At 38.1% G+C, this 22,793-nt stretch overlaps 1 protein-coding gene across 3 annotated transcripts in view; it reads left to right on the top strand.

Moving 5' to 3' along the window:
- MAEA (macrophage erythroblast attacher, E3 ubiquitin ligase) overlaps window positions 1-22,208 on the top strand; it is a 141,345-nt gene extending 119,137 nt beyond the window's left edge. For 2 of the 3 annotated variants that reach the window (XM_020992257.2, XM_020992258.2), the window contains 4 exons: window positions 4,495-4,603; window positions 12,519-12,652; window positions 20,459-20,654; window positions 21,047-22,208. In XM_020992257.2, coding sequence (XP_020847916.1) covers window positions 4,495-4,603; window positions 12,519-12,652; window positions 20,459-20,654; window positions 21,047-21,142 — 535 coding nt within the window. In that variant the 3' untranslated portion in view covers window positions 21,143-22,208. The remainder of the gene's footprint in view (window positions 1-4,494; window positions 4,604-12,518; window positions 12,653-20,458; window positions 20,655-21,046) is intronic. The other variant, XM_078148745.1, reaches the window with a different exon arrangement.
- The last annotated feature ends 585 nt before the right edge of the window (window positions 22,209-22,793 follow it).

The following is a 22,793-nucleotide window of genomic DNA, read 5'->3' as shown; positions in this document are numbered from 1 at the left end:
ATGTGATTATGTCATTGTGAATAATCTCTTACTCTTTACTTTTGCTTACCCAATTACTTTTTCAGCAAAAAAACTACTTGTGGATTTCTGTGATATCTTTTACTCCACTTTTTGCACAAAGTTTATCATTAGATACGAAGATGCAGCCCCTACTTCATATCCATCTTTCATCTCTTCATTAGCCTTTTAGTGACCCACAATTTTGTTTCTTTATGATTCACACCTATCATTGAGAATATGTTAGTGTTAAAAAAGATGAGTACTTGTTTCAGGATACTTGTCAGCATCATTGATTGCAGTACCCAAATGCAATCCAGCCTACTGTCTTCTTCCTATTCATTTCTCAGCCATCTGTCATATCTGTCCAAGATAGATGTGCTGATAGATACACTCAAGTGACTGCCCTTTCAACCATATGCCATAATCTAGAAAGTATGTATTTGTCATCCATTTGGTTTTCCCTCTGTGTATTACTTGGCTGAACTCTTAAGTAATTGGGAATCTCTTTTAGGAGGCTCTCTAGTGTTCTAAAACTTGATGTAGTAAGCATGATATCATCTGTCGTGCATACATTTCCTCTGTTTCACACCTCATGACGGTATTTATCAGAGTCATCAATGAAGGTCTCTCAGAGCAATCTATCAAGGAATTTTGTACAGTTTTGACATGTGGGAGCTATTTTGTTTGAGGAGAGTTTACCAAATAAAGTGCTTTTTATATAGTCAACAAACACTGAGCTTTTGTATTCTCTCTACTTTTCTATCACTCCTGAGTTTATAGTTGTAGTCCACTGGAGAATGTTATTTGGAAAAGCCTACATGGTCCCTTTTGATTTTTTTTTTTCATCAAAGGTACCCTTGACACATGTATAAAATATTACCATAGAGGCGAAGTAGTAGACCTGCAGGTCAGCAGTTATTGATATCTGCTCATATAAACTTTTGGGGAAGGAATAATATTCTTTAATATTGCTTTTTTAAAGGCCCTCAGAATTGCTTTAGTTTCAGCACACATCTCTGTGTATATTTAGATCGAGCTGTTCTTCTACCTTTATCCGGATATGTTTAGTTTTCTTTTTATTCCTTCTTGTAGCGTGTCATGGGCTGGGATGTTAGGGTCCAAATTTGGTGACTCCATTGACACTTTTAAAAGAAAATAGTTTGTTATAAAAATGTCGACAGATTATTTCCAGTTTTTGTCCATCTCCTTCCAATTTTATCTTTAAATGCTCTTAGAATGATCTGATTTAATTGGGCCATCTTTTGGCAACCTTACTTTCTTTTTCCATTGTTCCCTATTGTTTTGTGAGCAAACTGTTAATATTTTTTCTCCATTCTCTTCTTAAAGTTTTCAGAATGACTTTATGTTCTAACTTGATGGTGCCCTGGCTGTCACATCTTTCTACTTGGCCAGGAGATCAAGTGTTTACTGACTGAAGTGGTTCTAGGATCTTTGAACCCTTTGTTATACTAGTTGCTTTGTATTTGGATATGTGTGTGTGTGTGTGTGTGTGTGTGTGTGTGTGTGTGTGTGTGTGTATGAAATGGTTATAGTGTATGGTGTTGTTTGTTCCTTTATCCCTTTCTTATTTTTCAACATCAGTGGCTTATTTAAACATATCAGGTTGCAGTTTAGGTCATGTTTTCCTGCCATATCTCCTCATCTTTTTCCTTTATTTTTATCTGCTGGCAGTTTTTCTCTCTGCTTTAACAAATCCCTAGTTCTACAGTAAACAACCAGATGATTTAGAAATTACTTCCACATCTGTAAGCAGGTATTTTCAATATATTCAATTTCTTATTTTTGCATGTCATTCAGTGCCAGTGTTTCTCAGCCTTAAAAAAAAAGTTTCATTTTGTTTTGACATCCAGAGACTTCCCAAAAAAGAAACAAATCCTCTACAGAGTTAAGAAGAGTTAAATAAGACCTCTCTAAAGAGTAACTGAAACTAATAGTCCATATCCTTTGCCTTCTTGTAGTTTACTTACCATTTTAATAGAAAGGACAATGTTCTACTCTCTTCTTGAAGACAGTAATCACAGTTGTGAACGTGAGGTATCTGTTTTGTCTGAAAAACTTTGGCCTCTTTTGTTTCCTGATCTTAAGTCATTTTTTTTTCAATACGCCTTTCATTAACTTGAAGTGTATGTTGATTTAACTTGAAGAATTTTACCAGGTTCTTCATAGAATTTCTCCACCTTCTTATCCTCTGATGCCGATGTCTAGATCTAAGGCACAGTTATGTGCAAAGTAGCTTTTTCTTTGTACTCGTTCAGCACCACAAGGTAGAATGACCAAGTATTCCATGAAGTGAGTTTTGTTGCCTTTGGATGCCCACTAGAATCAACTCCACCAACTCCTTTATATTCCTCTACAAGGAGAACCTGTAAATTGTCCTCCCATCTATCTGCAACTTTCATTTCATTAATGCTTTTATTTATATAACAAGGTCAATATGGATGTGATTTAATTTCTCCATGAGTAGTGTATAGGCTTGTTGGTTATTGAACAAGTATCATGTATTTAAAGTACCAACAATTAAATTACTGTTTATCACATAAAAACATTGATTCTGGGTAGCTTCTGCCCATTTTGTTACCAGTCTGCCACTGTAGGAGTGGAAGAGCACTGCTCAGGTCAGAGAAACATTTCATCTTTTCCCTTGTTTCAGAGCTTGCCCTGGCCAGGGATTGCTCACCTAGGAGCTTAGCTACTTGTGTCATGTCTTCTTGTACAAAGAAAGACTGGTTCTCAGACAGCAGACACAAGCTACCACTGGAACTATACTTGAGACCTTTCCAGCTTTGTGGAACCTCCTAGACTTTGCACTCCGTTGACATAATTGTAGTAGCTTCCAAAATAGATCATACAAAGGATTTGACTCAACAGTTCATAAAAGAAGAATTACAAACTATTAACAACCCTATACAAAAAAGGGCTCCAGATGACTAATAATAAGAGAAATGGAAATCCAAACAACCTTGAGGTTTTACCTCACATCCTACAAATTGGTAAACATAACCAAAAAATGGGAATATTCAGTGTTGGAGGAATTGTGGGAAGATGAGGCACACTAGTGCATTATTGGCAGAGCTGTCAATCAGTACAACCATTTTAAAAAGTAGTTTTGTATTATGCAAATACAGTGACTAAAATGTCCCTACATTTTGACCCAGAGATTCCACTACTATATAAAACCTCAAAGGTAACATTATTTGGAAGAAAGTCCCCATGTACACCAAAAATTTTATAGCAGCTTTTTTGTGATAACAAAAAATTGGAAACAGTAGATGTCCATCGATAAGGGAATGACCAACAACAAACTGGTACATGAATGTAATGGAATGTTACTGTGCTCTAAAAAATGATGATATGACGAATAGAGAAAGATCTCCATGAACCTGATACATCTCGAAATAAGCAAAGCTAAGGAAACAGTATGCACAGTGACTGAAGCAATGTAGATGGAAAGAACAGTTGAATGAAAATGTAGCCGAATTTCAAAGCACAAAAATTACTTGAAAGAACAAGTGTGAGAAGATGTCTATCCTCCCCCTTTTGCAGAGGTAGGAATTCTACAAGTATGTTGTCCATTGCCGGCATGTTCAGACTTTGTTGAAGTTCTGAGCACTTATGCTGATTTTTTTTCCATCTTTTTTTTTTTAACTTTTAAGATATTTTTTATACATGATTACTCTTGGAGAGGGAAGGGAAAGGGTACTGGGGGAAATTATCATGATGTTTAAAAAAATGACAAAAATTTAATAGACCATTAACTGCAGCCCATTCCCATTTTCTGTGTCTAAAGAATTTGGACAAGTGAAGAATAGCTAGTCTTTGAAGTGTGTTTGTGAATTTAAGTGAACTCATTTGTTTCTATTTGGCAACTGAAGGGTCTTATAGTTTTGTAAGAGTGCTATATAAATCCATGATAAAAAATTTTTTAAAACAGATGATTGGAAAGTAAAATGTGAATGAGCAAGTTCATATCTAATGATTAATGTGGTCTCTAGTATATCCTGTAAAGTGTTACATACTTGCTTCATTTCATTCTTGGTTTGCATTTTCGTAAATGAAATGATTTAGTTAATGACGACTTTTGCCACCTTTGGACTTGCATGAAAACGTCCACTGTTATTTCTAACAGAATAGACAGAGATCTGATTTCTTGATTGCTTTGCCAGTTTTCTGTCAAATGATAGGAATTACTGTGATAGATGGAAATGAGCAGATAAATTGAATATGATGTTACTGTTTTTGAGCTTGGAGCTTCAGATATGTGATAACTTCTCTTAATACTAAAATAAATTCTCTCTTCATGTCTAGTGTATGTATGTTATACTGGTGATTTTGTGTCTAGAATCCCTAAGAGTTTGCAGCTAAGCTTTCCTTTTCCTAATCATTTTTATACAGATTATACAAATGCTTTTATTTTTCATCTCAGATTCATTAAGGTGAATAATATAGATTGCAATATTCCAAATTGTTTTTTAGACACGCAAGAAAGCACTTCAGTCAAGCTGAAGGAAGTCAGTTGGATGAGGTTCGACAAGTGATGGGAATGTTAGCCTTTCCTTCAGACACTCATATCTCTCCTTATAAGGTAACTTTTATAATTGTGCGATATAGTCAACTAACTGAGATAAAACTATTATGTAATGGGATTGTGGCTATCCATAGTTTTCTAACGACTACAAAATGTTTTCTTTTGACATTTATTTAGTGCCACTATTTATATGTGTGATCATACTTTTTATTGTATTTTTTTAGAATTTTTATTCTTTATACCACAGTCACTTTCCAGTATCTACTCTCAACCCCAAACTCTGATGTAACACAGAAAAGTCAACCAAGAGACAGCCTCCATCTGAGTAGACAGTATTTATTAACCGTAGTTACTACCACTTAAAGGGAGTTCTTTTCATCCTCTGTCCTCAAGAATAAGTAATGTGGTTGCTGCATTTGATCTGCTTATAGCTGCTTTTTAAAAAATCATTACCCTTTTCTGGGTCTGCATTTTTTACTCTGCAACAGTTGATTCTTTATTTTTTCTGAGTCCAAACTTTTGATTTCATTGATATAGGTAATTCCCAGTAAGGAAATCCCCTCTGCTAGGTCAGATAGGCCACCATTTAACAGCTTGCCATCTTAGAGATTGGACCAGAGCATCAAGAGGTTCAGTGACTTGCCCAGGGTCATAGCCAGTATGGTTTAGAGGTGAAACTTCACCCCAGTCATCATCACTCAGAAACCAGCTTTTGATCCACTCTACCGCAGTGCCTCTTCTGTTTTCTTATGGTGCCATCGTACTTCTGAGTTACATTCCTAGTGGTTAGCTCTTCCCTAGGCCTTGGTGCCTTCCACTTATTTAAAGGGCCTTTTCTGTGAGGATCATGAAAATAAATGACGTGGAGATCTCATGGATCTTAGAGCCTAGTAAAAGAAGAATGAATGTAGGTGTCGTTGATACCATATAAAAGAGTGTACAGCGAGGAAGACACTGAGTGCCAAGAGAGGTTCATTCCATTAGTCTTTGCACAAATGTTTATTGGACAGCCTTCTTGGGAGACTGTGGAATAGAATGCAAAAAAACAAAACAAAAAACCCTGGACTTGGAGTGAGGAGGGACCTGTTTCCCATCTGTCCTTTCACAGTAACTTGTTTTATGATTATGAGAAAATCACTTCTCTAAATCTATTTACTTAGTTATAAAATTTACCTTTTGTACTTCCTTGGTAGATTATGAGGATCAAATCAGAGAAGATATGTTAAATCCTCTGCAAATCTTAAAGCCGTATATAAATATTGGCTATTATTAGTAGTCCATATGTCTGCTAAACATTGTGAAGGATTTAGCAATTAAACCCCTATTGTAGCTATGGAACTATGCTAGCCATTGGGGATTGTTAGATTTAAAATGGCATAATCCCTGCTTTCAGGATGGTTACATTCTATTAGGAATATGCTGATATTAAATAGGAAGTGAGAAAAACAATGCAGATATCTAGACAGAATGCTCGAGTAGGAAGGAATGGGGTTAAGTGACTTGCCCAGGGACACATAGCTAGTAAGTGTCAAGTATCTGAGGCCAGATTTGAGTTCAGGTCCTCCTAACTCCAGGACCAGTGCTGTATCTACTGCACTACCTAGCTGCCCTGAAGAGAAGGATTCTTAAAGGCAGAATGGAGGAGTTGGTGAACAAGCTTTAATTAAGCAAATATTTTGTGCAAGGTGCTCATTCCAGTCCTGACAGATCACATGAGTATACAACCTGGAGACTGATTATCAAGTTGAAAGAATACCTGTCCAGGTTGGTTGGAAGATAAGTATATAAAAGGGAGTGATATGAAATATGGCTGGAGAAGATGGATTAAAGCCAGATTGTAGAGGGCCTTAAATGCCAGGGTAGGGAGATTTTCTTTTCTCCTCGAGGCAGTAGTGAGCCTCTGAATCCTTTTGAGCAAGGAGTGAAGTGCTTGGATGTGTGCTTTAGGAACATGATTTTGGCCACTGTTTGCAGGATGGACTAGACAGGAGTACGCCTACAGTGAAGGCATGGAGAGCAAATAGAAGATTGCTGTAATTGACCATGCAAGTGGTAATGATAGCTTCAAATATGGTAGCAGTTGGAGGGAGAAACAAGACAACCAATACAACAGATACAGAGGTAGAATTGATGAGACTTAGCCACTGACTCAATGTGGAAGTTTAGAGGAGAGGCAGACTCAGGGGTGACTGGTTCTGAGCCCAAATAACTGAGATCGTGCTGTGACCATTTACTGTCCAGACACTACAGCATAAGACAGTGTATTCTGACTACCACTTGAGGGGCACAGGTACAAAGAACCATGGAAGCTCAGGCCTAGATGAGATCACTAGCTACAGTGTTCTAAGGAAATATTTCATGGAGACATTGTGATAGAAGATGTCTCTCAGCAGGGCCAAAGATAGCAGAGAAGTCAAGGAGGGGAGTAAGAAAAGGCCACTGATTTTGATGATTAGATCACTGGTGAATATTCAGTGTAGTTATAGTCAGTGTGGAAGCAAACTGAAGTGGAAAAAGGAGACATGAGAGATGAGGAAATGAAGGCAGCCCTTTGAAAAACTTGGTTTTAAAGGGAAAAGACATAGTCTAGTAGTGAGAAGTAACAGGATTTATTAAAAGGTTTTTTTTAAACTTTTTTTTTTGTTTTTAGGCAGTTGGGGTTAAGTGACTTGCCTAGAGTCACACAGCTAGTAAGTGTCAGATGTTTTGTCTGAGGCTGGATTTGAACTCAGGTCCTCCTGAATCCAGGGCCAGTGCTCTATCCACTGTACCACCTAGCTGCCGCTAAAAGTTTTTACAAGATAGGGAGAAACTTTACTTTTGGAAGGTGTTAAAGAAGGAACCAATGAGAAGGGTAAGTTTCCAAATTTGATTGGAAATTTCCTGTGCAGTTTGGGCCAATGAGCTGCAGAATAGCCCTTGGAAACTCTGCCAGGCATCTTTGTACCTTCTAAAATATACCCCAACCAGATTTACAGTTACCAGCTAACCTGTTAGAGCCACCCAGAATTGCGTACCTTGACGAAATAAAGAAGTATAGGAAATCTAGAAAATATTCAGTACTACATTGTGAAGTAACTAAATGAAGCCTCTTTGGTTGGTAGTGAATCAGTAGCAGCATAACGGTTTTTAAAGCCTAAAAACTTGTAGATTTTGAAATGGGGGAGCTTAAAATCCCCATCTTTGGATAGTACTATATAAATCAAATACAAAAGCACCAGGAAAAAAATAAGAAGAATACATGCAATCAGGACACCAAAGGATAAAAAGTAAGTTTTAGTTGTAATAGAGAGAAAAAAAAACCCTAAGTCATAAGGTTTTGCTAAGGTTGCATTGTAATTAAACCAAATCAGATGTACAGTTTTGATTTTATGTGTTACTAGTTCCTAGCATAGGGCTCCAGGAGGTCACCTAGTGGCCATTATTAACTCAGCAGAAATCAAATGGACTTTCAGAAACAAAACCGATGTAAAAATTATCCTGGTGTCTCCCCAGCCAAAGGTGAGACAACAAGATAGAGCGGTATCCCGAAACGAGAACGTTCCTCTGGCAATTCTCTAGCCTCTATTTGACTACATCATGTAAAAGGTCAGCTAGAACTTAGTAGATGCTATCTCTTCAATTCAAATATTACAGGAAGTCCAGAGGCTTTGAGTCATGTTTATTAGGGATTCCAGTTAATCAGGTAATCATTTTCAAATAACCAAAATTTTTCCTAAAACAGGAAGTGGAATTAAGACCTCAAGCTTTGATTACTCTCTTCATTATGTGAGAATTTTCTGTAAGTTTGGGACCCTACTAAAAGGATTTCACTATTTTACTGTTATGCAATAAGGATTTTAGTAACCTGAGGAGACCAATGTTTGGTTTTAATAATGTGTTTACATGACCTAAATTGTTCTTCCCTTCATGGTCAAAATTTAGCTGTGCCTGGTAATACATGTTCATCAAAGCAGATTCTTCAGGACAGTCAATTTCTTGGTTACACTTTTTTGATAGTTAAAGTCCTATTATTTAGTCTCCCATATAAATACCAGGCTAATCATTGAAATTCTAAACATGGAATAAAATTTTCCAGATTAGCAATTTCATAGTATTTTAGACAGAAAAAAACAATCACAACTCAAAATTTCCAAAATAGGTAAGAAACTGAGAAAGTTTTCCAGGAAAGCTGAAGGATCCAACAGATTGTCAGATAAAACTCCCAGCAGGTGGTAACTCCTTTATCTATGATATGTGAAATACAGCCCAAAACACAAAATTATGCTTAGAAGATTAAAAAATCATCTTCCATCTTGTGCCACAAAGAAATATTTCTAAATATTTCTGTGACAACATCAAGAAAATAAAGTTGTTTTTATTTGAAAATGAATTCTTGCTCATTTTAAATGTTTGAGCATTTTGAGTCTTTTATTGTCAAAATAGGGTTTTTGTCTAGGGGTAGGGTAATATTGGACAGGGAAAAATTATATACTTGTCTTATTTAACCTGTACGTAAGGATGAAAGAACATGGAACTACACAGTCCCACACTCCATTGTGAATATTTCTGACTTTGAAATGAAATTTGACATTTAACATAAAGTGAATGCAAGCCTATTATGGCATGATAGGTGCAAAATTGATGTATGATTGCTTAGGTGTCTTGATTTTGCTACAGTCTTAAGCTGAATGTGAGCTTTCTCAATCAAAGGTACTACAAACTGTGGTAGGTTACATGGCATATATGTGGTACATTCATTCCCATGTAATTATTCCAACAACTCATTAGGAAGAGACTTCTCATGGTAAAAGAAAATAAAAGTATTCTTTGATGATGGTTTCCTTGTGTCAGAGGCATCAGTTTTAAAACATTCAAGCAAGATTTTTAAAAGACTATAATCAAATGGTCAACAGATCAGCTTTTTATGAAATGAGAGATGGCTGTAATTTTTGTCAGTGTAGAGGAATCCCTCTTTTATGAAGACCAGTAAAGAACTCCAAGTTTGATGATTAATTTCATTTGACGGGTCTTTTTTTTTAACTTAGTTAGGAAAATAGCCCTTTTTTCCTCTGTTTTCTTAATGCCTCACTATTGCATAATAAAAATTCTTTAACTTTCAGAGATAGAATTTTACTTGAAAGCCATAAATATTTAGGTCAGTTCTTTCATCCCTCTTTAGTTTTACTAAGCTAAAAGTCTCATTGTTGGGACTTTTATACAATTTTTTGTTTATTTTTCACATTTCTGATTCCTTGAATTAAGCTAGATTAAAAACGTTGGTCTTTGGCAGTCCAATTCAAAAGAATCATTCTAATTATGATGGAGCAGCCTTTTCTAGAACAGGGCTGACCTTGCCAGTAGGCTCCTTCAACTATTCCTATAGCTTCTGTTGAAATCATTCTGTGAATAACTCCCAAGTCACTCTAATTACCGCATTTCTCTCTGACCTAATCCTGATGTTTTCCTTCTGATTCCCTACCCTGCACCTCCTACTTTTCGTGTCTAGCTCTAGGAATAGTAATTAAAACAACACTGTTAAGACCAGGTTAATAAATTGCCCCATGATGCCATTCATCATCATCGCAGTAACTTCCCATAGCAAAACTCTTTCCCTGCCCTCCGCTGTCCTATTTGTATTGTTTTCCCCTATCAAAGTGCAAGCCCCTTGAAGGGAGGAATTATCGTGCTTTTTGTCTTGCCTAAGCACTTAGCACATTGTCAGGTACATAGTCAGTACTTGATAAATGCTTTTTTATTCATTCATCAATGTGAAAATTATCCCCCAACAAAGTGATAAATTTGTACCTTTGAATTTATCTTCTTCCAAATCCTGCCGCCATGTACCTTTCCTCCTTGTTGCACTGTCTTACCCAATTCTGAGGTCCACTAAACCACCTTCCTCAGCTTTCTCTCCAAGCTTGCCTCTACAGACATGTATTTATTGGTGTGTGCATAAACATTGCCTAGCATGTTATAAGCTAGAGCAAAGAGCACGAACCACTTTAAGGTAACGTAGCACATATTTGCTTCTGATCCCTTCACAAGGATGGTCTGGTTTGGCACCTACTTCGTTGGTAGGTGCACACCCCGTTACCCTTAGAAAACTTAATGAAGATCTTTGGGTGTTACAGCCATTGAGTTGTGAAATAACAATTCCCTAGTTGCCATTTGTTTCTAACTGTAAAGCACCTGAGTAGCCCAGAAAACTGTAGGCCATTCATATCCCCTCCCCCTCCCGAATAAGTGTGAAATAGAACTAGTTGTTTGCATATGTGCTGGAAAAATGTTTAGAACAGAGAGTGAGTACCCATGGTGGGGTGAAGGCAGCAGGAGCAAACACTATCCAGCATTAACCAAGAGAAGCTTAAACCCTGGGGCAAGGCACCACAGTGGTTAGGCATCTCTTGGGAATACTTGTAGATGATAAATAGAAGTATGCATAGTTTAGTTTTAAATCTGCTTATAAATCTGTGTCAAATGGTGGCCTTCTCTAGTGGGGAGGGGAAGGGAGGGAGACAGTTCAGAACTTAAAATGTAACCCAAAAAATTAAATTAAATTTAAAAATAAAATTAAACTACCTTTAGAAAAAAATTCCTTATCATGCTCCACAGTGAGGTAGAGTTGGAATTTGGGTACATACCAACTCCCAGAGGCAATTAAAAACACAAAATACTTAGCTTTACAGAAGCCACATGTCAGAGAGTGCATAGAAAGCAGTTTTTTCAGAGCAAACCTTGTTAAGTCTGTGAACTCTTTGTTGAGTGCAGGCATTTAATTAAGTCTATATATGTGCATTTTGTATATTGTGAATTAATTCATCCATTCCAAGACACAGGCTCAAGCCTTTTCATAATCAAGATAGTTCTTTTGGTGGTGACTCAGAATCTGTAGGCTGCTCACATGCCATGTTTAGTATTTCATTTGCACTGTACCCTACAAAACATTTTATGAGAAATGAAAGAAAACATTACTAGATTAATTAAAAAAAAATCTTTGGGTTGTGTGTGGATATTATAGACATGCCTCCCAAATACCAGAATGTCTATGGCACTTATTTAGAATTGAACAACTAACCAACTGTTTATATGAGCCACAGTCTTACTCTGATTTCTACTTCTGGGACATCCAAGGATTAGGGGGTCAAATTTGCTCTGTTCTATCTCAACCAACCAAGAAGACTGATTTTTGCTGTAGGACAGGGTTAATTTAAAAATAGGATTTTCCTCTACTTAAAATCCCATAGATTTAAATGCAATTTAGATTAAACCTGTTTTCGTAGCCTGAGGTTGAGTTACAGTTTTGAAATAACAGAGGCCTTTCTCTAAAATGAAGGCTTCCTCTATCCTCTATCTTCTTGAACCTCAGGCTCTAGAAATACTAGATTTGAAGGTTTGGCTTCGTTAGGTGTTGTTTGTTTCCGTTGCTTGAGTCCTGTTGGGTACTTAATGCAGCAGAGCTGACTGGACTTAAAACATTTATATTTCTTTGACAGAAGTTTGCTCAGTCATGTGTTTTAATTCCCAGTAGCTTGAAAAACTCTGACATTCCAAAGTATTAATTTCGCTTCATAACCAAACCAACATTCCAGAAAATTAAATACAGAATATTAAGGTCACATCAGTGGGTTTTAAATCAAAGCATAAAAATAACAAAGTTTCAATAATGACCTTCAACACTGTAAATGCCTACATTGGAAAAAAATATTTTCATTTTAAAATTCATTTCCTCCTGTCTCCCAATGAAATGCTTATAATTGCCATCTGGTGATTTTTTTTTCCTGCTGCCCCCCTCCTCACCTCTTTTTATTAAAACAAATCCTTTTTATGATAATCAGGTTATTTAATTATCTGATGGCTTTGGAGTATCTGGGTAGAAATTATTATGGAGCATTCTGTGAAATTTTGCTTAGAGGATAAATAGTTCTCATCTAGAATCTTGGAGCTAGAAAGGGATCTCGTTTCTAGTCTTTTTCCTTTTATTTCATTACAGGATCTTTTGGACCCTGCCCGATGGAGGATGCTGATTCAGCAGTTTAGGTATGATAATTACAGGCTACATCAGCTGGGAAATAACTCAGTCTTCACCATCACACTCCAGGCAGGCCTTTCTGCCATAAAAACACCGTATCCTTTCCTGGCTACAAATTATGAGCATAACGTGAAACTTAAACCTGTTTTTATTTGGTTCACATTGAAATAACAACAAAGTGAAATTTTATTTTACAAAAATAAAATTTTTTCATGTAATTCCTGAATGTCACTGGGTAAATAAACAGGTTTTCTATATGACAGAAGAGATGAAGTGAATGATGAACCTGGCCTGATTTTTAAAGAAACACAGGTTTATGATCATTTGTGTCAGTGTGTTGAGAGGGACCCACTAGGTAGTTCTATATGATATAAAGAGTCAGTAGGCCTTCAAGTCAAAAGACCTGGTTTTGAATCCCACCCCAGCACCTGATAGTTACATGATCTTGGACAGAGGTTTAAACATGGGGCCAGGGCCTTGTGCTCAGAGGTGAGGATACAGAGATTGCCAGCAACCTAGTATCTGAGTCCCTTCTGTAAGGAATTTACAGTCTGCTAAGAAGAAAACATGTGCACAGGTAAGCATACTACTAGGTGGAATGGGATAAGGGCAGAGAAGATATCTGAAATGCTCTAGGAAAATATGAGCAAAGGTGGCACTTTCCTCTTGAGAATATCAAGGAAGGTTCCACAAAAGATTTTGACAAGGTAAGGAAGGGGCAGGAGGAATGTATTCCCACCATAGTGTGCAGCCTACTCAAATTCAGGGGACCATTCCCTTCTCTGGTCCTCAGTTTCTCCATCTATAAAATGGGTTAGAACTAGATGGTTTCTGATGTCCCTGTCTGCTCTGAGTGTTTGTAATAAAGTAGAAAGAGCACTGGAATTAGTCACAGGACCAGAGTGCTCTTCCTAGTACCAGCACACCAAGTCTGTGTAACTTAAGGCAAGTCACAAAACCTTTCTGAGCCTCAGTATCTCACACACAAGATGAGAAAATGGGACTAGATGGACCCCTGAGGTCTCTTCCCACTCTAAATCTGTGATCTTAAAAGAAGAAACCCTTCAGAGATGCTCCTTAGTTTTGATTTAACCAGTGAACATACCAATTTGGTAGTATTTCATGGCCATATTTCTAAAGGAATGATGTAAGAAATAATTAATCAGAGAAAATTCTCTTAGGTTTTATGTGAACACCAAAAGTCGTCCAGTTATTCATGTAGAATGATATTTTCCCACTGAATTTATATCCTCAGGGACTTAATGACTTGATTTTTTTCTAAATAGACTTTAAAGCAGGTTGTACCCTTTTCCAGGCCTGGAATAATAGAATGGTAGCTCTAGAAGAGAAATTGTAGAAAATCTCTAGTCTTATCCCTCATTTTACAGATGAAGACTGAAGTGCAGAGAAGGGAGAGACTTTGCCAGGGTGCCTCTTAACAGTCAGGATGGAGCCCCCTCATTCCTGGTCCAGTGTCCACTCTCTGGCAGCTGCTACTTATTAGCAATGAGTTTGTTCTGTTTATAATAAAGAAACAAGGGGGGGCAGCTAGGTGGTGCAGTGAATAGAGCACTGGCCTTGAAGTCAGGAGGACCTCAGTTCAAATGCAGCCTTAGACCAAACACTTGACAATTACTAGCTGTGTGACCCTGGGCCAGTCACTTAACCCCAATTACCTAAAAAAAAGAAAGAAAGAAACAGGGAAGACCTAAGTAGTGATGCTAAGGATATATAGTCAGGTGACTGTGGACGTACCATCTGTGTTCAGAAAGGTCGGCTGGTTTGGTTTAGACCACTCCTTGCTTTAGGTTTCAGCTAGACAATGAAACTCATTGTTCAGCTGAACCGTTATTCCCACTGAGTTGTCCTTCGTATGTTGTGAGAGTAGCCACAAACTCAACAAATCTTGGAGTTAGAAGACCCAGTACGGTTCTTCTAGAGACCCTTCCCTGAACAAAAAGCGTCTAGCATAGGGAAGAGCTCTCTTTCAATGAACAGCAAGATAATGAAGTGGAAAGAACACTTAGCTTGGAGCCCCCAAGGCCAAGTATCCTGTCTTCTGCTGCTTACTCACTAATCACTTTACCTTCTCCAGCTTTGATTTCCTTATCTTTAAAATGGTGATAGGGATAGTAGCAATCTGAACCTGACAGCTTTGTGAAGAAAATGCTTTGTAAACCATCAAGTCCCATAGACATGTGAGCTGCTGCTCAGCTATTACCACGAGAGTTCTGGATTTGGATCTGAAGGAACTGAGTTCAAACTTTGGCTCTGTTTACTTTGTGAGGAATCAAGAATGATGCCAGAATTTCAAACTTAGGAGACTAGAAGGATGGTGGTGCCCTAGACAAAAATTGGGAAGCTTTGAAGGAGAGGTGGTTTTGAGGAGAAAGATGGTGAGTTCTATTTCGGATATATTGAGCTTGAGATACCTACAGAACATCCAGTTTGAAACATCCTTTAGATGGATAGATAGAAGATGGATTTGGGGATTATCTGAATTTCAGCGATAATTAAACCCATGGGAATTATTGAGATCACCAAGTGAGCCAAGGTAGAGAGAGGAAGGACCAGTACAGGTCCTTGGGGGATCTCCCACAGTTAGGAAACATAACAGAGACAATGAATCAGCAAAGGAGATTGTGGAAGTATTTAGACAGGTAGGAAGAGAAAGCATCACAAAGCCCTGAAGAAAAGATGCCATCCAGAAAGAGGCATTGTCAGATACTGCAGAGAGGTCAAAAAGGATGAGCACTGAAATGAGAATTTGCTATTATCATTATGATGATGATGATAATGATGATGGATAGCTAAGTGGTACAGTAGATAGAGTTACTCTGGCCTCAGATACTTACTAGTTGTGACCCTGGGCAAGTCAGCCCTTTTTGCCTCAGTTTTCTCACCTGTAAAATGGAGAAGGAAATGGTAAACTACTCTAGGATCTTTGCCAAGAAAGAACCCCAGATGCGGTCACACACACTGAATGATAGCAACATTATTATTATTCTTTGATGTAGTTCATCATAAACTGGTGACTTAAACTCACTGAAAAGGGCTAGAGGCTGTTTGTCTTCACCATCTTTCTTGAATTTCTTCTCCCTGCTAACTTTTTTTGTGCGTCCTTTCTAGCATTAAAGAACGTTTTCCTTAAATGAAAAAATAGAAACAAATTTAAGCATTGAGTAGTTTAGCCTTCTCAACCATCATGTGTTATTTTAATCCCATCCTTCCTGAGCAATAGTCCTACCACCTTTTGGATTCTTCTCTAGCTCCCACTGTAAAGGCCGTAGGTCATAGATCTAAAGATGGAAGGCACCTCAGGTCATCTAGAACAAAACCCCCATTTTACATATGAGGAAATTGAAGCCCAGAGAGATGAAGAGAGAGCCATAGTCAGACAGCCACTAAGTGTCAGAGGCAAGATTCAAATCCAGGTCTTCCAGATTCTAAGTCTAGCACACTGTGCTTCCATACATATCTCTAATACCACTGGGTTGATCCTTAGTCTTCATTCTTTAGTGTTTGTAGCATTTCCTGATTTTCAGGCATGTAAATATGCCTGAAAATATACCACAAGAATATTGGGGAATGGGGAATTTTAACAAACAGAATCATCTCCAAATCACTGGTTTATGTGTGGTCAGAATACCAGCTAGGTTAGATAAAAGGTTAATTAAGTAAACACCATATTACAAAGATAAAGGTTTCACAAGAACACTGCAGCTATAACAACTTCAGCATGAACTATTCAGGCAAGCTGTTGGTGCTGAAAAATAGGAAATGGATAAAGATAAGAACACTTTTTTTTTTTGGCTAGGCAGTGGGGTTAAGTGACTTGCCTCGGGTCACACAGCTAGTGTTATGTGTCTGAGGCCCGATTTGAACTCGGGTCCTCCTAAATTCAGGGCTGGTGCTCTATCCACTGCACCACCTAGCTGTCCCAGGATACTTCTCTAAAAAAAAAAAAAATTAATTGATCTAAAGCATTTGCCGCAGCAGGAAAACCAAAAGGGTCCAGGCAAGAACTTGACAGATAATAGCAACCACAGTTTAGCATACAAACTTATTTTCAGAACAGTACAGAGGAAAATGATGGAAATTTACACACGAAACACAATGTAGGGGGAAAGTTGGGCATGAAACAAACCAAACTAAATCATTCCAACAGTATTTAAAGATTAAAACAAGAAATAGTGTAATAGACAAAAAAAAATGTAAAATTGGCCAGTGTGTACAATCAACATGTTCTCATTGCCAATGACAATGCAGTCACCACATTTGGAATCATAACATTTCAACAACTAATACGCTCTATTTTTTTTCTTTTTTAAAATTTTCTTTTACTTATTCTTTTGTTACATTTTGAGTTCTGAGTTGTCTCCCTCCCTCCCAACCCCACATTAGAGAAGTCCATGATACAGATATGTATGTGGCACCATACGATACATATTTCCATGTTATCAGTTCTTTCTCTAGAGGTGGATAGCATCTGCATTCGCAGGTCCTTTTTAGTTGATCTGAATATTCATATTACTCAGAATAGCCTAGTCATTCACATTTACTCTTCAAACACTATTGCTGTTACTGTATACAGTGTTCTCTTGTTTCTGCTTATTGCACTCATTATTTCATGCGTGTCTTTCCATGTTTTCCTAAAATCGGCAAACTCATCATTTCTTACAGCACAGTAGTATTCCATCATAATCTTTACCACAACTTATCCATCCGTTCCCCTGTTGATGGGCATCCCCTCAATTTCCAGTTCTTTGCCACTTCAAAGAGAGCCGCTATAAATATTTTAGAACTTACAGGTTCTTTTCCTTTTTCTCTGATCACTTTGGGAAACAAACCTAATAGTGCTATTGCTGAGTCAAAGAGTGTACATAGTTTTATAATTCTTTGGGCATAATTCCAAATTGCTCCCCCAAATGGTTGGATCATTTCACAGTTCCATCAACAGTGTTTTAGTGTCCCAGTTTTTCCACATCCCCACCAACATTTGTCATTTTCCCCTTCTATCATTTTAGCTAATCTGATAGTTCTTTTATGGTATTCAAAGTTATTTTAATTTGCGTTTTTCTAATCAATAATGATTTAGAGCATTTTTAAATTTATATGACTATAATATGGCTTTGAGTTCTTCTTCCAAAAACTTTTGTTCATATCCTTTGACCATTTATCAACAAGGAAATGACTTAAATTCTTACAAATTTGACTCAGTTTGCTATATAGTTGAGATATGAGGCCTTTATCTGAGAAACTCTGTAAAAATTTTTTCCCCAATTTTCTGCTTTCTTTTTAATCTTATCTCCGTTGGTTTTATTTGGACAGAAACTTTTTAATTTCATGTAATCAGTTACCCACTTTACATCCCACAGTGCTTTCTGTCTCTTATTTATTCATAAATTCTTCTCCTATCCATAATGCACTGTAATAGGAAGTGAAAATGACCTTTTTAAAGGTGAAGTGAGAAGTAGAGAACAAATGATGAAATGTACTTTCATTCAACAGAGATGAAGGAATCCTATGGGCAAAAGGTTTCGTATGTTAAGAGGCAGCTGGTGGCAGAGTAGAGAGACTACCAGGCTTGGAGTCAGTAAAATCTGAATTCAAATCCTGCTTCAGACACTCGCTAGTGGCAAGTCCCTGAACCTCTCTCTGCCTTGGTTTCGTCAAATATAAATAGGAATAATAATGGCACCTACGTCACAGGGATTGTGTGTGAGGATAAAATGGTGTAATGTTTTAAAGCACTTTAAAGTGCTACATAAATACTAGCTACTATTGTTATTACTATGTAAATTAATAATGATTAGTGCCAATTTTCTGTAATTTGGTTTACCAAGAACCTTCTTCACAGTCACCCTGTGAGATATAGTGATGAGTATTTCTGTCCTCATTTTAAAGACAAGGAAACAGACACAGAGAGGTTATGATTTGCCCACAGTCCTCAGATAATAAGTGTCATGCCTAGGTCTTCTGACTCCGAAGCCAATTCTTTAAGGCTTTAAGCATTTACACAGATAATTCAGGCCAAAATAGATTTTCCTAAAATAGCCAGGTAATTGAAACAAAATTCCTTTCATTTTAATTATCCATGTAATTTACTCTTCCTGTCTTCCATTTTTGTTTGTAGATCACACCCGAGTCATAAACTTGTAAGACTCACACTTCTGAGGGGTATGACCATGGGCAGGGCCTTTATCAACCCATCTGAGGCTCAGCTTCTCCCATATATAAAATAAGCAGCATAGTGCAGTCAGAATACATGGGCTCAAATTCTGCCTCTGACCTGTTACCTCTGTAACCTTGGGCAAGTGACTTAACTCACCGGGCCTTGTGAAGTGAGGGGGTTTGACCAGAATGACCTCTGAAGACCCTTCTAGCTGTAGATTATAATCTAGGACTTCTGATAATATTACCTGTACTGCCTGCTGATAATAGCATCTATCTCCCAGAATTATTATGCAGTTTTATAAAGGACTTGTTAAATTGCTTTACAGTATGATTTAATAGATGATCTCCAAGAATTTCTTTGACCCAAATACTCATTGTCCTGCAGCCATCCTGCTTATGAGACTTTTCAAACTCAGTTAACTTGATTCTTACATGGTATACACAAAATGCATCTCTGGGTCAGTACTCCAAAACTTTGCACCCTGGTGGGACCTGCCTGAGCTTCCACTGGCGTGGAAGGTCACTTCCATAACCAGAGATGGTTAATCATCATCACCTTTAAGTACCTCATGATCTGGCTCTGGGAAATGGCTCTGTCATCCTCATCATCACAGCTGACATTTCTGTAGTGCTGTTAGGTTTGTAAAGGGCTTTACAGGCATGCAGTTCTCATAAACAAAAGAGATTACCAATGTCCCTATTTGATAAAGGAGGAGACTGAACCTTAGGTCAAGTTATTTGTCCAAGTTCACAAAGCTAATTGAGGTTGAAGGCAAAATTCAAACCCAGATCCTTAAATCCAGGTCAAGCCCTTTGCAGATCAGCACACCAGCAGTCATTTATGTTGCTTTTAGTTGGGGGCAGGCAAGGGGAGGAGGTGGCAAAGCGAAAAGCAGGGTTGTTTTTCATTCGGGCGCTTCGAATTAATTTTATTTCACCTATTCACACCAGTGTCGGTCAGCAGATAAACGTTTATTTAGTGCCTCCAAGAAAGGCAAAAAACCTTCCTTCCTCTCAAGGAGCTCAGTATGATGAGGGAGGTGACATGCAAACAACTATGTACATAACAAGCAATGTACAGGATAAATTGGAGAGAAGGCCCTAGAATGAAGAAGGGTTGAGAAAGGCTTCTGTAGAAGGTGGGATGTTAGCAGGGATTTGAAGGAAGCCCAGAGGCAGAGATGCAGAGGGAGAGCACCGCTGCCAGGGGGGACAGTTAGTATCAGTGCCTGGGTCAGAGTGCTGCAGTGTCTTGATCGCAGAACAGCCAGGAGGCCGGTGTCACTGCATCAGAGAGAATGTATGTGGAGGGGGAGGAGTGTCTTCTTTTTTGTCTCAATTCCAGTAAAAGTACACTACATTTTCTTGTTAGACCTACTTGACAGAGAATACCAGAAATGTAAAAATTTTAAGTTAATTGCTGTTTGGCTTATATATTGCAATAAATAGTTCCTCAAAAATGTTTCCTTTTCCCAGAGTAAATGAGTATGAGATTTAGAACCATAAAGGACTTAGAGGTCAGCTGTACAGTGCCTTCATTGTCCAGGTGGGGACAACAGAGTTGCCTAAGGTTTTACAGGTAATAAGTATGGAACCTGCATTTTAAGCCTAGGTTTCCTAACTCCAAAACTGACCCTCTTTCCTCCATACCATGTTGTTGCCTTGTTTTTTCTAATGATAGCAATCCTTGTTAAGCTATGACTCCTTGACACATTATGAAACAGACAGTGTTACAAAGAAGACGGGAGTTCAAAGAACCCAGACTGCCCTGTGTGTAGTAAGTCACTGAACAAGCTGGCCCAGCCTCTGCCCATGGCCCATTGTGCCAACTCCCGGCTGGTCTGCAAGATTTCTGGAGATGTCATGAATGAAAACAATCCACCCATGATGCTACCAAATGGATATGTCTATGGCTACAATGTAAGTTTGTTCTCTGCTCTTGTCCAGTGTTCTCTTGCTTCAAACTGTGGAGCATCGCCGTGTCTGCAGTAAGAGAATTTATAAAGTTCAGGATTTTCTGGTTTCCTTTGTTTTTCCATTAATCTTATTTTTGGAATTATATCTCAACCAAATATGAAGAATACTTCTGGACATTGAGTTCCATTGGGGTGAGACAAGTAAATGGTTTGTGGCAGATTCAGAGGGAAGAGAAGGGAGAGAAGGTGTAAGAGTTCTCTTTGAAAGGCTTGTCTTTTCTACAGAACTTTTACCAAACAGGCTCGTTTTGATCCTTAATAGCCTGATTTCTGAATTGTGGAGTGCTGTCTCATTTTGATTTACTTGCATTCATCAGTCTTAATCTTGTTTTTCAGTCCTTGCTTTCCATTCGTCAAGATGACAAAGTCGTGTGCCCAAGAACCAAAGAAGTTTTCAACTTCTCACAAGCTGAGAAAGTGTACATCATGTAGATCCCCACGGCCCCAGGATGGAGTGCCAGCGCCAGCCGGAAGGGGACACAGCGTAGGGGGTGGCCTGCCTCCTTAGGCACGGCCTGGGATGGCGAAGAAGCAAAATGTGCCATCTGGAGGATGAGACCTGTCGGTGGCAATGTTGTTTCTTGCGACCAAAGATCAATGAGCAACAATAACTACTCTTAGAAAGAGAGGAGTATGACTTAATAAGTTTGTACTTGAAAACAACGTTTTGATTGGTAGGATTTTGTAACATAAGTCACAAATTTGATGCTTCTGAAAAGTACTTTAATCTTTCACAAATAATTTTCTTTTAAGGAGGACTTAAACACTGAGGGACCTTTAGACCCACTTAACAATGTGACTCAACTCTTTTCCCCATTTGTTTTTCCAGTTATTCTCCCTTTTTGCTAATGATCATACATGGAAAAACAAGGGGGTTTCTCCATGACAGCCTTTTGCGTTCTCTGCTATGGATCCTGTAGGGAAGTGATGATAGGGCTGAGCTTAAGACATTGCACTTCCAGGGATGTGATGATCATGAGATGATGACTTCATCCTAGAGTCAAGCAGAAGCTGTTTGTTCCAAACAGAAGCTTAAAGATGCTGCCAACATACCAAGAAAACATAGCATGGCAAGCAAACCAAACTGCTTGTTTTTATAGACTCTTCCAGTCTGCCCTCCTCGTGTGAAAGTCTTTCTGAAGTTCTTAGTTAGATGCATAGGGGTTCATGTCAAATCATTAGTGCTACTGCCTTATTTCTTGCTTTGAGAATGTATTCACATGGAAATCAGCTAGCGTTGGACAGTTTCTGAAGAGGCCTTGCAGGATGGCGACATAAGTCTAGGGTCTAAATATATTCATTGCAGAAACTAATAGTTCAGCTTCGACAATTACTGACAACTTTTCCAAACCAACCAACCAACCAACCATTGTAGCTTAAACAAAACTATATTGTAGAGGTTTGTATTTAGCGCTTATTTTTGCATGTTGATGTTGATTAGCTAATAAAAAAATTGTAAATGTAAAACATGTTAATAAAAATTGTTTTCCATTTCTTACTTATACAAAAGCATTGTATTTCTGACCCCATATAGATTCAGTCCACATGATTCATCTTCCTGTGCTGTCCCTCCACGCCAGTGCTCTGCTTTCAACAGCCATTTTTTGACCATTTTTCTTTTGCTCAGAAGGTTGAGTAAAATGAATGAGTGAATGAAGCATGCACTTGATATGTGTCAAGTACTGTGCTAAGCATTGAGGATACAAGTAAGAGAGTCCCTCCTTTCAAAGAGCTCGTATTTTTCCATAAGTGTTGTCTTCCCCATTATATCTGCTTCTTATACATGCAGACATAAGCATGTTCCACAGTTATAATGGGGAGATAACACATATGGAATGTTTTAGCTGCAAGTCAAATGGAAAAGATCAGTGTTTCTTATGGTGCAGTGGCTGATGTTAATGTCCCTTCCTTAAAATCATTAGTCAATGCTTTATTCCCGAGGCTCTTGGTTTCAGGGGCCTGGGCTGTCCCCAGCAGGGTCTGAAGGAAGAGGGTGGTTAATATAGTGGTAATGGTTTGACTTGCTTCCTCCTGCCTCATCTCGGGCTGCTTCTGCCAGGTTGCCTTGCCTGCACTGTGTGTG

The sequence above is a fragment of the Phascolarctos cinereus genome, unplaced genomic scaffold (genome assembly GCF_003287225.1).
Source record: "Phascolarctos cinereus isolate Bilbo 61053 unplaced genomic scaffold, phaCin_HiC Scaffold_9;HRSCAF=440, whole genome shotgun sequence".
Classification (NCBI taxonomy): domain Eukaryota; kingdom Metazoa; phylum Chordata; class Mammalia; order Diprotodontia; family Phascolarctidae; genus Phascolarctos; species Phascolarctos cinereus.
Note: the sequence above shows the minus strand (reverse complement) of the source record. Positions and strands in the feature narration are given on the sequence as shown.